Raw genomic sequence first — 17296 nt, 5'->3', positions numbered from 1 at the left:
AATGATTCATCTTTGCATGTAATTTCCATTCATTTCTCTTCAAATATCTATTTTTCTTTTTGGATAGTGGCATATTTTATTAATATTTTTATTCAGCAAAGATGAATTACATTGTTCAAAACTGACGGTTAAGTCATTTATGATGTTACAAAAGATTTGTTTAAAAGAAATGTTTTTTGATCACCAAATCAGCATATAATAATGAATTCTGATGGATTATATTAAATTGAAGACTGAAGTAATGGCTGCCGTGAATTCAGTTTGCCATCACAGGAATTAATAAACTATATTGAAAAAGGAAAGTTATTTTATATGTAATCATTCATAGTATTCACAGTATAGCTGTAATGCAAGTTGGTCTGTTGGTTAATATTAACAATGGACAATATCATGTCTCATGTTCTTGATGAATATTCTGCAGTTGCAAGCATTCCTGTTATCCAGTACTGATTTTCCCATGTTAATTTTTTGCTACTTTCAGCAATAAACATGCGGTCTATTCTGACAGGATGTAGTCCCACAAAAATCCCTGCATTCACAGTCATCTAATGAAGGCTTAGAATCTAGCGAGTTGTTTTTGGCATGGGTTGTATCCCTATATTTCCAGCACATCTGGAGTGGGTAAGGCCTTCTTTCAGCGAGGGATTGCTCTTCTTTGATAGAGGAGTGCCCCCTACTATGAGCCACTCACTGGGGGACAAGACTCTCAGGCAGTAGCTGCTCTCTTTCCAGTTCAGTTTTTGTCTAGAGACAAGATATTGCCACAAGTTACCCAAGAGCCCGTCTTGAGGATCCTCCTCAAGCTTTATAAATGTGGTATGGAAAATTTTACTTGTGGGATAGTATTATGTCAGATGTGATATTAAGACAGTGATGAGATACAAAAAAATCTGTTGAAAGACATTTTTCAGTCTAATTATTGAAACCAGCACTCATGGATTTAAAGAATCTCTATTAGCATTAATTCATATAGACGTCACTAATGGAATGTCAGTAAATCGTAGTTTGTCTTTGAATTCAGTTTTCTTATGACTATCATTTACAAAGGCTTAGCAGACTTTTGGTTATGGTGAGAGACGCTGTCAGAACTTTGTACCGTAATAGTCAGGTTTTGATTTTTATTTATTTAACAAGCAACCTTTCTTTTAAAAATCCAATTATACATAATAGTTCAGTTTCATAAATATTAAATTTGTTCTGGACATCATACTGGTTGTGAAGCTTATCAACATGCATGTCAGAAAATGCTTGCTTACAGGGAACATTTGAAAGGCTTTTATCTGATATCCTCATTTGTAAGCATGAGGTTTGCCCTATTTTGGTTAGAAAAGTTAATTGCATGCAGTAGGCCCATTTTACATATCTAGTCATAGTTAAATGAAAACACTAGAACTTTGGCATTTTCAAACATGCATGTCATAGACTTTTGAACTGATGTCTATCTGATCAGTGCCTGACATAAGCAATAGCAGAAATGGTGCTTGATTAATGTTCTGGAGTTTCTTTGAGAAACTTTCCTGTCTTAGCCAGAACAAAACTGTCATCTTACTGGTAATGTGAATTCTCACCACTCTGTCATCTCGCTAAAGTAGACCAGGGCTGAATCCCATTTCACATACTTTTACCAAGTACCCAAAATATGTATTGCATCGGTGATAATAAAATACTTCATGAAATTGCATCTGAGAACCGTTCAACGCAGTCATATTAGATTTAATTGAGGGATTTTGTCCAATATTATCTCAGAATGCACGCTTAGAAAATCTTCTGTAAATATGTCATTTGGGCACCTTTGACATACTCTTTTCAAATTTGGGCCAAATAAGCAGTTGACCTATGCATGTTTATGAATGTTGAATGTAGCTATTCCGAAAATATTTGAGGACAGAAAATTTCTCAGGGTTTTAAGGTAGATTTTGTCACTGATACAAATGGGAAATATCAAAATGGTTTAATTAGCAAACACATATATCTATGTAACTTAATGATCCTTAGTCAGAATTTATCATTTAAAATCTATAGCATATTCTTAAAGAACTATCTTTCCTTCCTCCAAATTGTAAGAATCTAGCTCAAACTTTGAAGCTAGTATGAAAGACTTGCACATCAAGGTCTCAGCTGTTTCAATTTTCTCTCAGAAGTGAAATTTTATCTCATAGCTGTCTTACAGCCTGTTCCCAAACACAAGAATGTTCAAACTTTAATGCATTTCCAGAATAGATCAGCCATTTAACGCCCTCTTCGTTGTTTATGAAACACAAAAATCCTTCCTCTCAATCCCTGTTTGGATAAACCTTCATCAAGACATACAGCTGCCTTTGTGTCCCAGGCGATGTCATTCGTTCTCCTTTTGAACTGGCTGCTTTGGGAGCAAGTGCTCAATGTCACTCACAGTTTCTCCAGCGCCTTGTGTGATTTATGAACCTGGGGCTGAAAGGGCTGATTTGTTTGTGTTTTTCTCATTAAGCATATGGATCAAATATTTCCTATGAATAAAATATTCTTCTATGGCTCTTAGAAGGCTTATCTGCAGGTCTTCAGCTCCTGCTTAATTGTTATACAATAAATCTATTTTCAAAGGCATAAAGAAGGGAGGAAGCATGTGGAAGGAAAACAGTACTGGTTTATTTGAGTAGCACCAAATCCCACGCATATACTCCTCTCAATGTGCAGCTGAGCCAATTTCCATAGCTCAGGGTTCTTCGACTTTTTTTTTTTTTTTTTTCAGGCCAAGGGGGACCTCCCTTGGAGGGTAAAGAAATTGGAGCAGGAACCATATAGTGTTGCATTTTAAGCCTGGCATTTATTAAGCCATGATATGCATTTAGTATCATTACCATGTATTGGCACCATATGTGCAAGCCCATTTCCACTATTAAATAAAAACTAAAAAAAAAAAAAAAGAGTTCTTTTTCTTGCAATTGCAGGTTTCTCAGAATTGAGTGGTATATACTCACAATTCCGAGTTATGAAGTCAGAATTGCGAGATATAAACTCATTTTTTGTTCAGTGGTGGAAACAGGCTTCCATAACCTTCACTCAAGTTTTTCTTATTTTATTTTATTTTGTTTTACTTTTATTCTGCAAAGATCATAGGAATAAATTAACATTTTAATGCACATTTATTATCCTGCCTGTGCTTTAGATCTCAACATGTGAAGCACACCTACAGTAAATGATCTTGTACAATTACTTCACCCCAATTATTTTTTATGGACTATTTCTGTCTCTTACAGAGTAACACTTCCCTGAAGTGGCTGCAATATTTATATATGTACATTCATATGAAATCTGTCCATATTTGCAGTCCCTTTCTACAGTGAAGTTCCTTGTCACGCATTGGATTGTATTCAAGCTATGAAGCCATCTAAAAGCTCCTCCATTTCAGATGAGGTGAATCAATTTGTTCCATTTGTTAAGAGCTGATCTGGAAGATATTAGTATCATTGGATGTTTGGATAAACCGTTGCAAATGTCTTGCTAGTAATCCACAGTCATAAGCCAGAACCTGCAAAGGAGCCAGTGCATTTTCAGCGTTCTCTGCTGATTTGTTAAGCTTATCCTGAGGGTTCCCTTATGGCATCTTTAGCTAGTATAATGAAAACATCTGTTTCAGCCCTCTTAGACACTAACAGAAGCCCGTGGTCGTGAGATGTTTGCTTCATCTGTCATCAAGCACTAGATGATCTGCCAGAAAAGACATCTCTTTCACAGTTTGAATTCAGTCAGTAGCCAACATCTCTGGATGATTGCCTCACCTTTGCACCCATTCCAATTTATCATTTAGATTATATATTTGATTATGTTGAGTAGTAAGGGGAACAAGAGCTGGGATGCAAAATCTGATCAGATAGCCATCAGCTCTTACATTTGATTACCTTTTTATATTTTTATAATGCAGCATGGATAATACTTTGTAAGGCCTTAATGCCAATATTACATTGATTAAATAATTACCGTAATTCCTCAAATAAAAGCCGGGGCCTTTATTTACCTAAACAGCAGAATGTAACATGCTTTTATTTGAAGCAGGCTTTTGTTAGAGACGGGCCTTTATTTCTAATTGCATATGTTTGATAAGTAATTATTTTAAATAACCAGTTTTAAATTAAAAGCGATAGCGTTTCAGTGGACAGATATCATAACATTAGCACAGAATCAGTTCAGAATCATTCTCCAAAAGAATCAGTTCGGTTCAGACGCGTTCTGTGTCAGTCTGCTTCACGGTAAATCACGCATGCGCAGTATGATAATTTATATTATATACTTGTGTATATGTAACGGTGTAATATATTTATAATTTAAATGTGGAAGGGACAAGATGATGTATATAACCTGTTATTTTTTCTCCAAAAAATGAGTTCAAATTAAGCAATAATTAATGGGCCCCTTGTAATATCGCTGCAGACCTCTGTTGAAGATAGTTGAATTTAGATTTTGTCATAGCATTTGTTACACATTGTTTGTATTTCACTTTGAACTGGTTTCAGCATTAAATAGTTTCTGGCTAAAGAAGGAAAATCTGTTTGGATGACAAAGTGTGGTTTCAAGTATGTTTTGGTTTTCACTTTTACTCCACATTTGGATTTCCGTTCTAAAGTGACCCTTAAAATTCCTTTGTTCTGTTAGAGGAAAAAAAGAACAGCGTTTCTGAGTTTTCAAAGTATGTATTATCTAAGATGATCTGATCTTATGGAAAAGAATAGGATATTGTGCAGACAAGACATGATACTAACCAGAAAGGACAGAGAAATGGGCAAAGAAACTGCATTTCCAGTGACTGAGACACTGCACATACCAACTTGAAAATGAATGCAGACAAGTCCCTCTAAATGATAAAAGCATGTCCTACAAAAGCAGAGGAATTACAGTCCTTAGAAATACTGGTCACACTGTGAAATTGGACTTTATCCATGATTTTGTTTGTGAAAGGGCATTTGTCTGCAGACTCAGAAAGAGCTTCTGACTATAGCAGTCAGTGATGGCAGTTAACACACTTGCCAAGCACGTAATGCATGTAAAATCAAATGATATTTTTGGATTTAAGGTCTTAATGTTTTTTTTTTTCCTTTACTTGGGTAACATGGCTGAGGTTAATTTTCTGGAGTCTAAGGGTATTTTTGGGTCCTGGAGAAGTTTTGTCATGCCCTGACATTTGTGCTTTTTTCAGTTTCTTACAAACAAACTAAATGGCTAAAGTCTAATCTCACTGTAATCAGCACAAACTGGTCTATAATAATATGTGAGTAGCATGTATGTACATGATTGTGTTTTTGAGAAAACAAAATGTTATGTATGTTTAGTGAAAAACTAAAAATGTTAAATCACTTGAATAAGGCAACAAAACACACAGAACATTGGTTCCCGGGACTTTTGAGAATTGGAGCTTGTAGCCTAGAATTTTTCTTTCTAAATTATGTCCAAATCATCATGTTTACTCACTCACAGAAAACAATATATTGATTTAAATTTTGTAAGACACTTTTTGTTGGTAAAAGTCATATGCGAGTAGGCGTCAACTATCATGAGAAATCAGACTTCTCATTCCATATATAACTCCACATGTGTTAATTCATAGTTTTGATGCCTTCAGTGTGACTCTACAATTTTCATAGTCATGAAAATAAAGAAAACTCTTTGAATGAGAAGGTGTGTCCATACTTTCGGTCTGTACTGTATATATAAAGAGACTCATGTTTATGATCTCTGCTGAATAAAACACTTCATCCTTTTTTTTCCTGTGGAAATCAAATCCTCAACCACATCACATCTTTTTGGGGTGAATTATGTCTTATTCCTCTCATCGCAAAACGAACAGTAAAATAAAAAAAACTTGAACAGTCTTGCTGTGTTGTCTTCTGTCATGTGGTAGTATTCAAGCCGCGCGCTTCAGTGAAACATTAGAATCTGAATAGAGCGTTCAGCGCGGGGGCGTGGTCTCATTAGAAGATAATGAAGGGAGATGTGAAAAACGGACATCGCGTTGTTTTCATATGGATTACTTTATCACAGAATATTTTCGGCAGCACTTGTTTACTGTATTTTTCGGACTATAAGTCGCAACTGAGTATAAGTCACATCAGTCCACAAATACGTCATGATGAGGAAAAAAACATATAAGTCACACTGGACTATAAGTCGCATTTATTTAGAACCAAGAGAAATCATTACCATCTACAGCCGCCCTCTCATGGCTGTAGACGGTAATGATTTCTCTTGATTCACTTTTAGTTCATTTCTCTTGGTTCATGTCAAATTCATTTTGATAAATAAGTCGCACCTGACTATAAGTCGCAGGACCAGCCAAACTGTTGAAAAAAGTGCGACTTACAGTGCGGAAAATATTGTAGTTTAAATGTAAACATGTCAGGCTTTCTATAGATCTATCTGTCATGTCTCTTCGTTGAGTATTCACTGAGTTAGTTTATTTTATTGACGCTTTTGTAAATGAAGATCAGCGGAGACCAAAGCTGCAGGCAGCACACCTTGTTTGTTATCTTTATTTTATAAATGGACAAAGTTTTGTTGTTGTTATGTCTGTATATTTAGACCCTTTACAGATTCGATTGATGTATTGCTCTTATCTGTATGATTTTTGTATTAACAGGGCTGTGTACAAAATGTATTCTAAAATTAATTTATTTAGACATTATATTGAACTGCAAACAGTTTACTCATGGTGTTGATTTTCTTAAGCAGAATAATGTAATTTATAATGTAAAAAGAGAGACACGTCTGACTGATTTTAGATAGAAATTCAAAAAGTTATAGAGTGGGTGTTTTATTTCAGTGTATATATTACAAGGACATGCTTCACAGAAAAACAAGATGAACACAAATTGAAGCTAGACTGGCTAAATTAACGAGGGGCTCAGTGAATGATTGTCTTAGTGTGAGATCCGGGGAGTGTGAGATCCGGGGAGGAAATGGCTTTGGTCTATTGCATTTTTTTTTTTTTGTAGGCTTCACCATCTCTGCTGTTGCTCAAATAATGAATTTAGTTATTTAATCATCATTAGTCATTGTGTTGTTGTTATTCCCATACATGTGTCTGTTTTTAAAATGATAATAACAAGGCTTCCATAGGGGAAAAACGGATGCAGTTTGTGTAATGTGTTGTGACATTTAACTTAAAGTGTAAAATACTTTTTACAGTCTGCATTATTCTTCATTCTGATTATGTAGTAAAAGTCCATTTAGGAGAGAGATCAGTAACTCGGCTGTTTCATAACACTCTTTTTAGTTTGATTATCTCTTTATGCTTGATTTAACCTGTGCTTTGCTGTAGTGCCAAATGGTCCCATTTCAACCATGTGAAATTCTCTCCCTAGACACGACGAGTGAGTTCTCCACTCCAGAAGTTCAGAGCAGCCTGTTACAGAGAGAAGTCTCCATTCCCATAGGGAAGATGTTTGAAGACATTGTGAAGAGGCACCCCCAGTTCATTATGTAACAAGAGTATCAGTTTCAAGGTTTTTCTGAGCTAAATGTGTGGTCTAAATATCTGAATTAAGTGATTTCCAACATATTATGTACAATAGTTTTTTTTTATCATTTCATTACAATGTTTTCTCCAATAAAACAGTGTTTTCTCCAATAAAACAGAAAACAATGTTTCATGGAATGTCTGTCATTCATTAAAAATTTTATATGGAACTTATTATGAACTCAACTGTAGTTGATCAGCTGATGCAAGACTCCACAGAAGTATGTGTTTTGAAAACTTATATCAATTTTTTTGCACGTGAGTGACTAATTACATTGGAGTTGGAAGAAAAGGAGATTAGAAGATCACAGTCCCTGATCCTTCACTGACAACTATCCTGTGGCATGAAAGGAAGCAGATTAGTTTTTGTTTTTTAAAAGAAACAACTTTTTAAAAAAATCAACAGTATTTTTCAGGATACACAGTGGATAATTATAAGTGGATATCAGTGGAAGAACATATTTGTGATAAGTTTTTAGTGACCGCATCTTCCAGCAAGCTCTTACAGGGTATGTAAAACCTTGACTCTCTGCTATTATGTGTTCAGAGTGTTATGAAATACATCTTACCTCCTGCTTTTGATCCGTTCCCAATTGTGCTGTCACGAGTAATAAATAGTGAGGGTTTCCTGTGCTCAAAATTTCTGATGCTCATCCAAGCAGATAACCAAACTCAAGCATGCACATGCACTGTAAACAGTCTTTGCGTGTAAGTCCTGTTGCTTCTTTCTTCCATCAGAGCTCCACTGTACAAAATTCTCCTAATGATTACATGACTTAAAACATTCTTTTGGTAGGATTTCTCTTGTCTACAGTGGAAAAGCCAAAGCTGCACTTCACATTAGTGTTAAAAAAAAATCACAGACCAGTCAGTTATAAGCTTCAGACAAGACTTCAGTACAGTAAAATGTATAATAATGTGTAAGATTACCCATGTTGCAAAGATCTGTACACAATTCATGGAAGCTGAAAACATCCCAGTTCTTGCATGGCCAGCTTACTCAACGGACATGTCACATGTCACCCCTGAAATAATCATGCTGTCTAATCAGTAACGGGTTTTGCCACACCTGTGAGGAGAATGGATTATCTTGGCAAAGGAGAAGTGCTTGCTAACACAGATTTAGACAGATTTGTGAACAATATTTGAGAGAAATAGCCTTTTGTATAGCTACATAGAAAAAGTCTTAGATCTTTGAGTTCAGCTCATGAAAAACGGGGGCAGAAACAACAAAGTGTTGCATTTATAATTTTGTTCTCTCTCTCTCTCTCTCTCTCTCTCTCTCTCTCTCTCTCTCTCTCTCTCTCTATATATATATATATATAATTTTGAAAGAAAATAGAAGGCATCAGGAAAGCCAGATTACTGAGACATTGCTAATAAAGTTTGTAATGCTGTAAGTTTTAGAATAACAAATACATTGTACATGTTAATGTTGCTTATATGCAAACAGCAAATAATTTTGCTTTCACATTCATGAAGAAATGCTAAAGTACTTCTCAAAGTTGTCCACATCCCTAGTCTCAAATTTTTTTTCGTTCCTATGGCAACGCTCAATCCCATGGGGCATTTATGTACAGCTTTGTTATTGATGACCACAAAATACTTAATCACTACATTATTTCGCCTCTATATTCTCTTGCAAAATATTTAAGAAAAAAAGCCCACCATTGGTTATATAGCATTTAAATAAATTTCTGTAAATGAATTTCAAGCGGTGTAAATGTGAGAGGCTTAGGAAACCAGAACAGAAGAATTCTGCACCATTTGTAACCCTTTAATGGAATTAGCTGAAATTCTTTGCATTGGACACATTTATATAAAAGGAAAATACAGTAACAGTGACTCACTGCAGATGCGGCAGTAAAGGTTCAAAGCCCTATTCGTTCATTCTGCTAGTTGATTTCTTGTGCATTTCTTTTGAACCTTTGAACCGCATTTCTGAGGGTGATTCTCTACCTACATAATATACAGTATTGTAACCCCCTCTCCTTTTCTAGGGGAGGGCAACTGTGAGATGTTGAATATGCCTGTCATTTGTAATCATTGGTCAAATGTTCACCATAAGCTGCTTTTAAATTGATTTTGTGTTAGTTTGAGTGTGCACTGTAAGGGCAAGATAATTCAATCTACTCAAGGTCTAAGGAAAAACAACATGAAAGAGAAGGGAACGTAGGTAATAAAGAGCGTGTGTGTTTGATCGAAACGGTAATTGAAAACAGAATGCAAATGCAGTTGAAAAAAGTGATAGTAAGTGACATATGAAAGGCTGACTCCTGCTTCACAATTTCTTATTGTTCAAAATGTATAAAAGATGTTTACATGTAGTCCACAAGACAAAATAATTGATTGCTGAATTTATATAAAAAAAAGTTTACGTATGCGTGATCCTTAATATTGTATCACCTTAGTTTCTCTTTTTCCTCTGATGGCTGTTCACGAGCACATAGTTTTTTCTAGTTTTTCAGAAAAACCTTCCAGGTTTTGCTAATTTGGTTTTGTTTAAATGAGATCTATTATGCCCCAAGTTTCAGGTGTCCCCACAATGTGTCTGATCATATATTATATAATTTTGTAAATGCTAATTGTACAGTAGGAGCAAAAACGGGTTTTTTTTTGTGCATGTCTCTTTTCATGCAAATGAGCTGCTGCTCCTGGTCCCGTTTCCAGAATATACAGATGGTACCTCCGATACTCTGTTAATAAACATCTGCTTGGTTTTGATTATCATGACTGTTGTGCTGAAATCATGCGTTTTAATCCATATTCGCTTAGACTTCTGATACATGATTTTCTGAGCGCACACATCTGAAGCACTGGCACAGAAAAATCTGAGTGGCCAATTTTTTTTATTTTACCAAAAGCTTGCAGAAAAAGGCTTACCAAAAAATGTTTGATGATTTGTTCTTCTTTGTTTTCTGGGTCGGTACATGCACCGGAGACCCGATTATAGCACTGAAACCGAAAAAGACAGATTTTCATGATATATATATATTTTTCCTTTTGTACTGCCCTTCAGAAGCTACAGGACATACTTATGCCTATGTGTTTCCTAGAAAATAAAAGAAACACAGGACAGTGGACATTCTCCAAAATGTCTCTTTTCTCTGCTTCTTGCTTCTTGCTTATTCTTTTCCTTTCCTATCTAATATTATTCCTGTGCTGTTTTCTTTCCTCCTACAAAATGCTATCCTCACAGCTTTCCCCGCCTTTGTCGCTCTATATCTTTGTCTTGTTTGACTGTAACCATCTTACACTTTCCCACGTGTCGTGTATCTCTTTACCCTCTATTATCTTCAGTATGTCTCCCTGCTCCTCTGTCTCAGGCTGGAAAGCTCCTGTGCTTGTCATCCATAGTCATAACACCTCGGTCTCTGGGTTTGGAAAGGCACTCAAGCAAGCAGGGGTCTTATCATCAGAGCCAAGAACCAAGAGGGATGTGCACACACAGACCCTCCCACAAATCCATCTGAAAACACTGCTCTCTCTTATACACAGCTTTCCATAGCAAAAGTGCAAACATACAGCATAGCACATTAGTTTAACAGCAATTTATTTATGTATTTGCAAAAACAATAAAGAAATCTTATGGATTATTTTGATATTCCTTTTTTTTTTTTTTTTTGTCAATCACGTTTATGCAGTTTAAAAATGTGTGCTGAGAAATACGTCAAAATTGCTTGATATAACTTCAGAATTAATGGGATACAAACTCAAAATAGCAAAAAAGTCAATTACCTTTCTTTTCTTTTTTTTCTGCTGGGTTCAGACTGACTTTAAAGAAAAACATAATTAAAATTAATTCTCATCACATTTTAGAAAGGTGCATGACTCATTCATGTGTACAAAAAAAAGTTAATTTATATATACATGTAATTTTTACATATTCATCATTGGAGACCCTATTCCCAGGTCCATTTAGCTTCTTATAAAAAACAAAACAAAAAAACAATATATGATGATACTCAAGGTCCTTATCTCCTATAGGGTCGCAGGAATTCTGGATCCTTTTATATATGTTATCTGCAATGTGTTTTTGCTGGGATCAGACTGCCTGTAAGCAACAACATAATTAAAATTTATTCCGTTCACATTTCAGAAAAATGCATAATTGTTTTGGTAAAAGAAAAGATCAATAAGAGGTTAACTTCAAAATTAATATATTTATTTTTATATATTCATCATTGGAGCCCCCAGATATGAACAGAAGTAAAAGTCTTACAAGAAAAGTATTAGAGACTGATGTTCAGAATGAAACAAGCTCAACCCATGAATGCAGATGAATGCACAAATCTTGCGATATGGAGTGAAGTAGGCAATACTGCAGTGTTCATTGCATATTTATGATATTTTCTGTGCCATGTGAGTTTGTCCAGTGCAGGTTGATATTTAGGGAACATGAGCAACATGACCAATCGATAACAAAACAAAGCTGACCAAATTGCTGTGATCCCCGAGGTGCTCTGCTCCTTCCACTGCAGTACATTGCTTAGTGTTCCTCTGGACCAGGACCAGAGGTAGTCTTCCACAGATTTTTGCGCATATGCCCATCCCTTTCCCTATTTACCTCGTCTTCTTGCGGCTTTTCTCACCCACGCACACTCCCCCAAATGTGAAAGCTCATTGATCTTGGCCCCATCAGAATTAAAACCCTTAAGCCTGAGCACGGCTCTAAGACTGGCCAGTTTTTTTGTGCAAAAGATGCTGCGGTACATCCTGCTGTGAGCTCGGAAACACAACCGCGTACACAACTCTGCTCCATTAACGATGTGTATGTCCATTCTCTGTTCACCTCTGCTTCCAATCCATTCCCACCAAGGGACACAAACCAGTCATGACTTCTACGTAATTCCAAGTAACACTGCCAAAAAGACTGATTTAGAAACTTCCTTATTTTCAGAGAATAGCATAGAAAATGAGATGTGAAATGGAAACTTATCTTAGAAATCATAGGCAGAGATAGGATAATTAAGTTGCACTCTACATCACAATAGCGCTTAGCAGCTGTGGTGACTAACATTTATTCCATGACTCACATCATTACATCTGTTGCACGCTGCTGGTTTCAGTGCACATGCATGTGTTTTCTTTCTTGCCGCCAGGAACCTGTTCACAATGGTAACTAATCATTCCAAATGAAAACTAATTTTCAGTGTTGATATTTCCAGTGTTTGGCTGTCACATAGCATGACTGCATTGTTTAAAGTCGACATGAAATGGCATTTTTCAAACTTGTTTTACTCCAATAATGTGATGTATTTCTACTGACTGACTGGATTGTGAATGAAGCCAGATCTGATGTAGACTGAGTACTCAGCAGGTCTGAGTTACACATTCAGGATGGCCTACAGGTAGTTTTTTATATATAATCATTACAAATGACCAAATGGGTAAAGCACTTCATAAGGAAGACCTTTAACACTATATAGTCTGTTAATCTGGTGGTTAACAGACAAAATCTTAAACAGAAAATATTTGTCAGGATGTCCTGCCTTTATGAGTACTTTGTAATGAAGGCCTGACCTACTGTATTTTTTAACTAATATTTGGAGCCTTAGTGCAGATCATCATTGAATGCATCTCAATGTATCCCAATGATAATTCCCACTTCTTTTTTATCTATTGTATGTCTTTTTGTTTAGTTTTTTTGACATCACCTATGGAATTAATTGTTATTTATTAGTAACACTTAGAACTACAGGTTCAGCAGTAACAGCAGTAACCACTGTGTTTCGGGTGTGTGTCCATGCAAATTAGGATCCGAGTGACTTTTTGATCAAATAACCAATGCATTTTCAAATCCTTCCCTCCTGCAAGTGACCATATCAAACTATTGAAAATGTTTGATCTGAAAATGGTGTAATCCTTTCAAAGCCGCATCTGAATTAGTTCTGTGCTGAAGGTGCTTAGTTAATAATAAGTGTCACTATGGTGCCTGGGATAATACTGCCAAATTTGTTGTGACTCTAAGTCCCGTTTTGTCTGCCAGACCTTGTTGGGGAAAGGTCACAGTCATTAGATGAGGCCGACTCCTGCCCTCTGTGTAGAGAAGGACTGCAGAGCCTCTCCAGCTTACTCAAGTCTGTCCCCTGTGTGTGCTTGAGGAGAGAGATGGAGGGTGGTTACAGAGTGGAAGAGTATCAGTGGGGATGTGTGGGAACAGGATCTAAAGTACGGTTTAGCATTAGGCACAGGGCATGCACAGAATGCAATTTTTAGTTATCTACTTTGAAATTTATTTTGTCCTAAAAATGTAGCACTGGTGAAGTGAGGCAGATTGACCAACTCAATTGTGAAATGCATTTGCTGTGAACTGTAGGTCATTGGTAGAGGCTTATGATGTGTAATACGTCAATATACAGTACAGGTATAACATGAAAACAATCTTTCAAAAACATGAATCTTAAGAAAGATGTATCTTATGATTAATAAGGCTGCATTCATTTAATTAAAAACTACAGTAAAAATACAGTAAAAAAAAATTTGTGATGGCAATGCTGAACTATTCCAGGCTTTATTATAAAATGATCCATCAAAAACCATTCTAATATGCTGATGTGTCTATCAGTTATTATCAATTATTATTCATACACAATTCATACACACTTTATATTTGTATATATAATATTTGCATATGTCTAGCCTATACAGTTAACATTAAATGCATCTATTCCTTGTTTGCCAAAATATTTTTTTAATCAATTATTGGCACACACAGTTAATTCAAAGTAATGTATTTAATTGCAAATTATTATTATTAAGCAAAACTATATGTTGATTGAAAAAAAATAGAGAAGAAAGTATAAACAAGTATAAAAAGTATAAGTCTAAATCAAATCAGCAACTTATAAATCACAGTACTGACCTAAACACTTTCTGCGCATGGAAGCTATCACAACTGAAACAAGGGATTTTCTAAAGTGGGCTCAAGGGTGGACGAAACCTAATAGGCTCTTTAATTGGCTTGTCAGGATCATAATCACATGGAGAGTTGAATAATGAGTATAAATGAAAGGATCTGAAACGGTCAGTGTGAGCATACTGAATGGACTGGAATGATGAGTAGCAGTGGGTTCCTGTGAATGCTTCCTACTTTAGCGAATGACGACTTGCAGGTGAAGGAGAATGTCAAGTATAAATATAGTCTTTTGTGTTGGCAGTTTGATTATAAAGCAAGTGCTTCCTCTAAAATGCTAGCGTGTGTTCCTGCTTTTCTGTTTATTGCAGTAATATTCGTTTTATGTTTTTTTATCAGAGAAGATAAAGTGGAAGATGTAAACAATTATTCATGATTAATTTATCACATGAATTGTTCCAGTTCCAGATAAAATATAGGCTCAATGTGAGTTTGGTAGATAAAGGTAGCAAAATTTAAAGATGGAGGTGTTATTTTCTGACTAAATTAAATTTCTCCTCAAGCCAGTTTTAACCCTCAAGGAACAATAACTAACAAATAGTAGCAACGAGAGTAATGATAAAAAAGAATTGGGTATAGAACAGCTGTACGTGGGACGGGTTAACATTGTGGTCAGTGAGTTGTTTTTTTTCTTTTTTCTCACCCTGAGGAGGAGAGAGAGCAGAATCGATGTAAATAGGGATATTAACAGCAATTATGGGCACAGGGGAGGAACAGAACCATGAGTTAATTAGCCCGTAAAATAATAAGCTCATTATCTGAAAGACATTCCCACGTCTTGTTCTGCTTTATCACAGGCTTTTGTGAATAGAGCTTAAATAGGAAATAAGGTTATTTAATGATCACATAATCAGCAATGATCACCAAGTGTGAAACAACACTGAAGTTGGGCATTGTTTCTATTTTCATCTTCACTGTTTAGCTTTTCAAGCTAAACTATAGTGGAGATGCTTAATATTGTATCCTTGTTCTGTTTTAATTTTTTCAAAAGATTAAACAATAACCTGACGGGTCACTGGTAGAAACCCCTTATAATGTAATAAAATAAAGAAGATATTAGGTTCTATTGTTTCTTAAAGTAAATGTACTGTACATTCGCTTCGCTTAAGAGTTTTGAATCACTCAATAGCTGCATATTTTGATATTGAAATTCCTGAAATGATACCTTCCCTGTGCTGTTTTATCCTTCATTTTCAAGGTTTTAAAAGTGGAATGTATATAGATTCTCCTGCACTCAGCGGAAATTGGGCTTCCCTTTTAGCCCTATGATGATTGAACATAAATTGTCTGGCTTGTGCTCTGGCGAGTTCCGCTTGAGTAAAAGCAACTCAGAAATGACCTGTTCCACTGTTGCTTAAAGTTATTGTCCAGCCATGCAATGGACCATGTTTAGTGAAGGGCCTGAACCAGAAGAGAACCAGATTGATTACTCTGATTTTCTCCCACTGCAATCTCTTGGGCGGAAAGGTGAGTCTGCTCCCATGATGCATTGCCTCTCATGCACATGTAACTCCCACAGAGCTCTGCTCCCTCTCATGTATCTCACAGGAGTGACATTTTCCAAATAAGAAGTAAACACTGGACTGCACAATCCCCGTGGTCAAGCATATATTTTTTAGAAAGAGTAATATTGCTTCAATGAGGCATACAATTATGATTTTATGACAATTATGATGACTAATACATGCTAAATGCGAAAGTAATAGTATCTCAGTGTTGCTGTCCTGAAAGTAAACATATAATATTATTAAGAGCTGCAGCCAACATCCTTGTTTTACTTCCTTATAAAAAGAAAGCACTTGACGTCTTCCTACAGTCTAGTGTCAATAACTCATGGCTTAAAACCTCCCACCTTGCTTTTACAACTGATTTCTTATTGAAGAGCTGTCTATCATCAAATTTGCTTTTCATTTTTGCACCTGAATGGCGCTGATAAGTGTAACAGCGAAGCCTTGTGACGGCAGATGGCTCTATGTCTGAAGCTCTTGATTAGCTAATAAAGGCATAAATTGAAGCAAACAGCAGCTGCTGATGAACAAAAGGCCCAGGATGAACCATGCAACTGAGGCGATTCGCTCGCTCACAAGACACAGCTGCTGAAAATACTGAAATCAGAGGACATCAAATAAGGTATTAAAGTTTTTTAATGAGAAATCAGAATTCTTATCAGTCACAGTCCAGTATTATTAGTTATTGTTACACTATTATTAATAAAGGTTCTTTATTGATATTAAGGTTACATGACAGATGCTTAAAATCCAATTTTTAGGCACTTAATTAATATCAGAGAATTGAAAGTGGGCTCTTTTGAATTAGCAACCACCCACAGAACCCTAGAGCCACACTCTGTTCCATTCAAAAATTGAAAAATATAGTTTGCTTTTACCTTATTATTAGAAAGAATAACTTTAGCCTCCAGTGTTGTAAGTAATTTTGGATAAAAGCATCTGTTAAATGAAATGTAAATGTTATTGTGCTGCGAGAGTGCAAAAATGTAGAAGTCCAATTGTTAAAATTTACTTTTTTTCAGGTTCTGAGCATTTTTATGAAGTTAGATTGAAAAATACTTACTGATTCCCCAAAAGACCAGTAAAATCAAACACGGAGTGCACAAATACACAACAATACATCCACCATTTGGCTCCACAGTTGAATTTCCCTCCTTTGTCTATTGGAAGAAAAGCCAGCTCTGATAACCCTGATGCACCAACAATCACATGTAATTTGTGTTCAGTATGGGTTCTGTCATCTCTTTTGTGATGCCATGGGAGATATCCCCCATCCCACAAGTCACATTAAGGTAGAGAAGATTTGGAATACAGCAGAAACTGTAACATCCAACTTGATCCCAATCTTTTGTGCTGCCTCCAGATGGCCTTGAGAAATTGAAAACA

The 17296-nt window shown here is 35.8% G+C and overlaps 1 protein-coding gene across 2 annotated transcripts in view; it reads left to right on the top strand.

The window, feature by feature from the left end:
• The window catches only part of rad18 (RAD18 E3 ubiquitin protein ligase), a 42979-nt gene extending 35360 nt beyond the window's left edge, over positions 1 to 7619 (top strand). For both annotated transcript variants that reach the window (XM_052558710.1, XM_052558709.1), the window contains one exon: positions 7332 to 7619. In XM_052558710.1, the coding sequence (XP_052414670.1) occupies positions 7332 to 7344 (13 nt within the window). In that variant the 3' untranslated portion in view covers positions 7345 to 7619. The remainder of the gene's footprint in view (positions 1 to 7331) is intronic.
• The last annotated feature ends 9677 nt before the right edge of the window (positions 7620 to 17296 follow it).

The sequence above is a fragment of the Carassius gibelio genome, chromosome B6 (assembly GCF_023724105.1).
Source record: "Carassius gibelio isolate Cgi1373 ecotype wild population from Czech Republic chromosome B6, carGib1.2-hapl.c, whole genome shotgun sequence".
Taxonomy (NCBI): domain Eukaryota; kingdom Metazoa; phylum Chordata; class Actinopteri; order Cypriniformes; family Cyprinidae; genus Carassius; species Carassius gibelio.
Note: the sequence above shows the minus strand (reverse complement) of the source record. Positions and strands in the feature narration are given on the sequence as shown.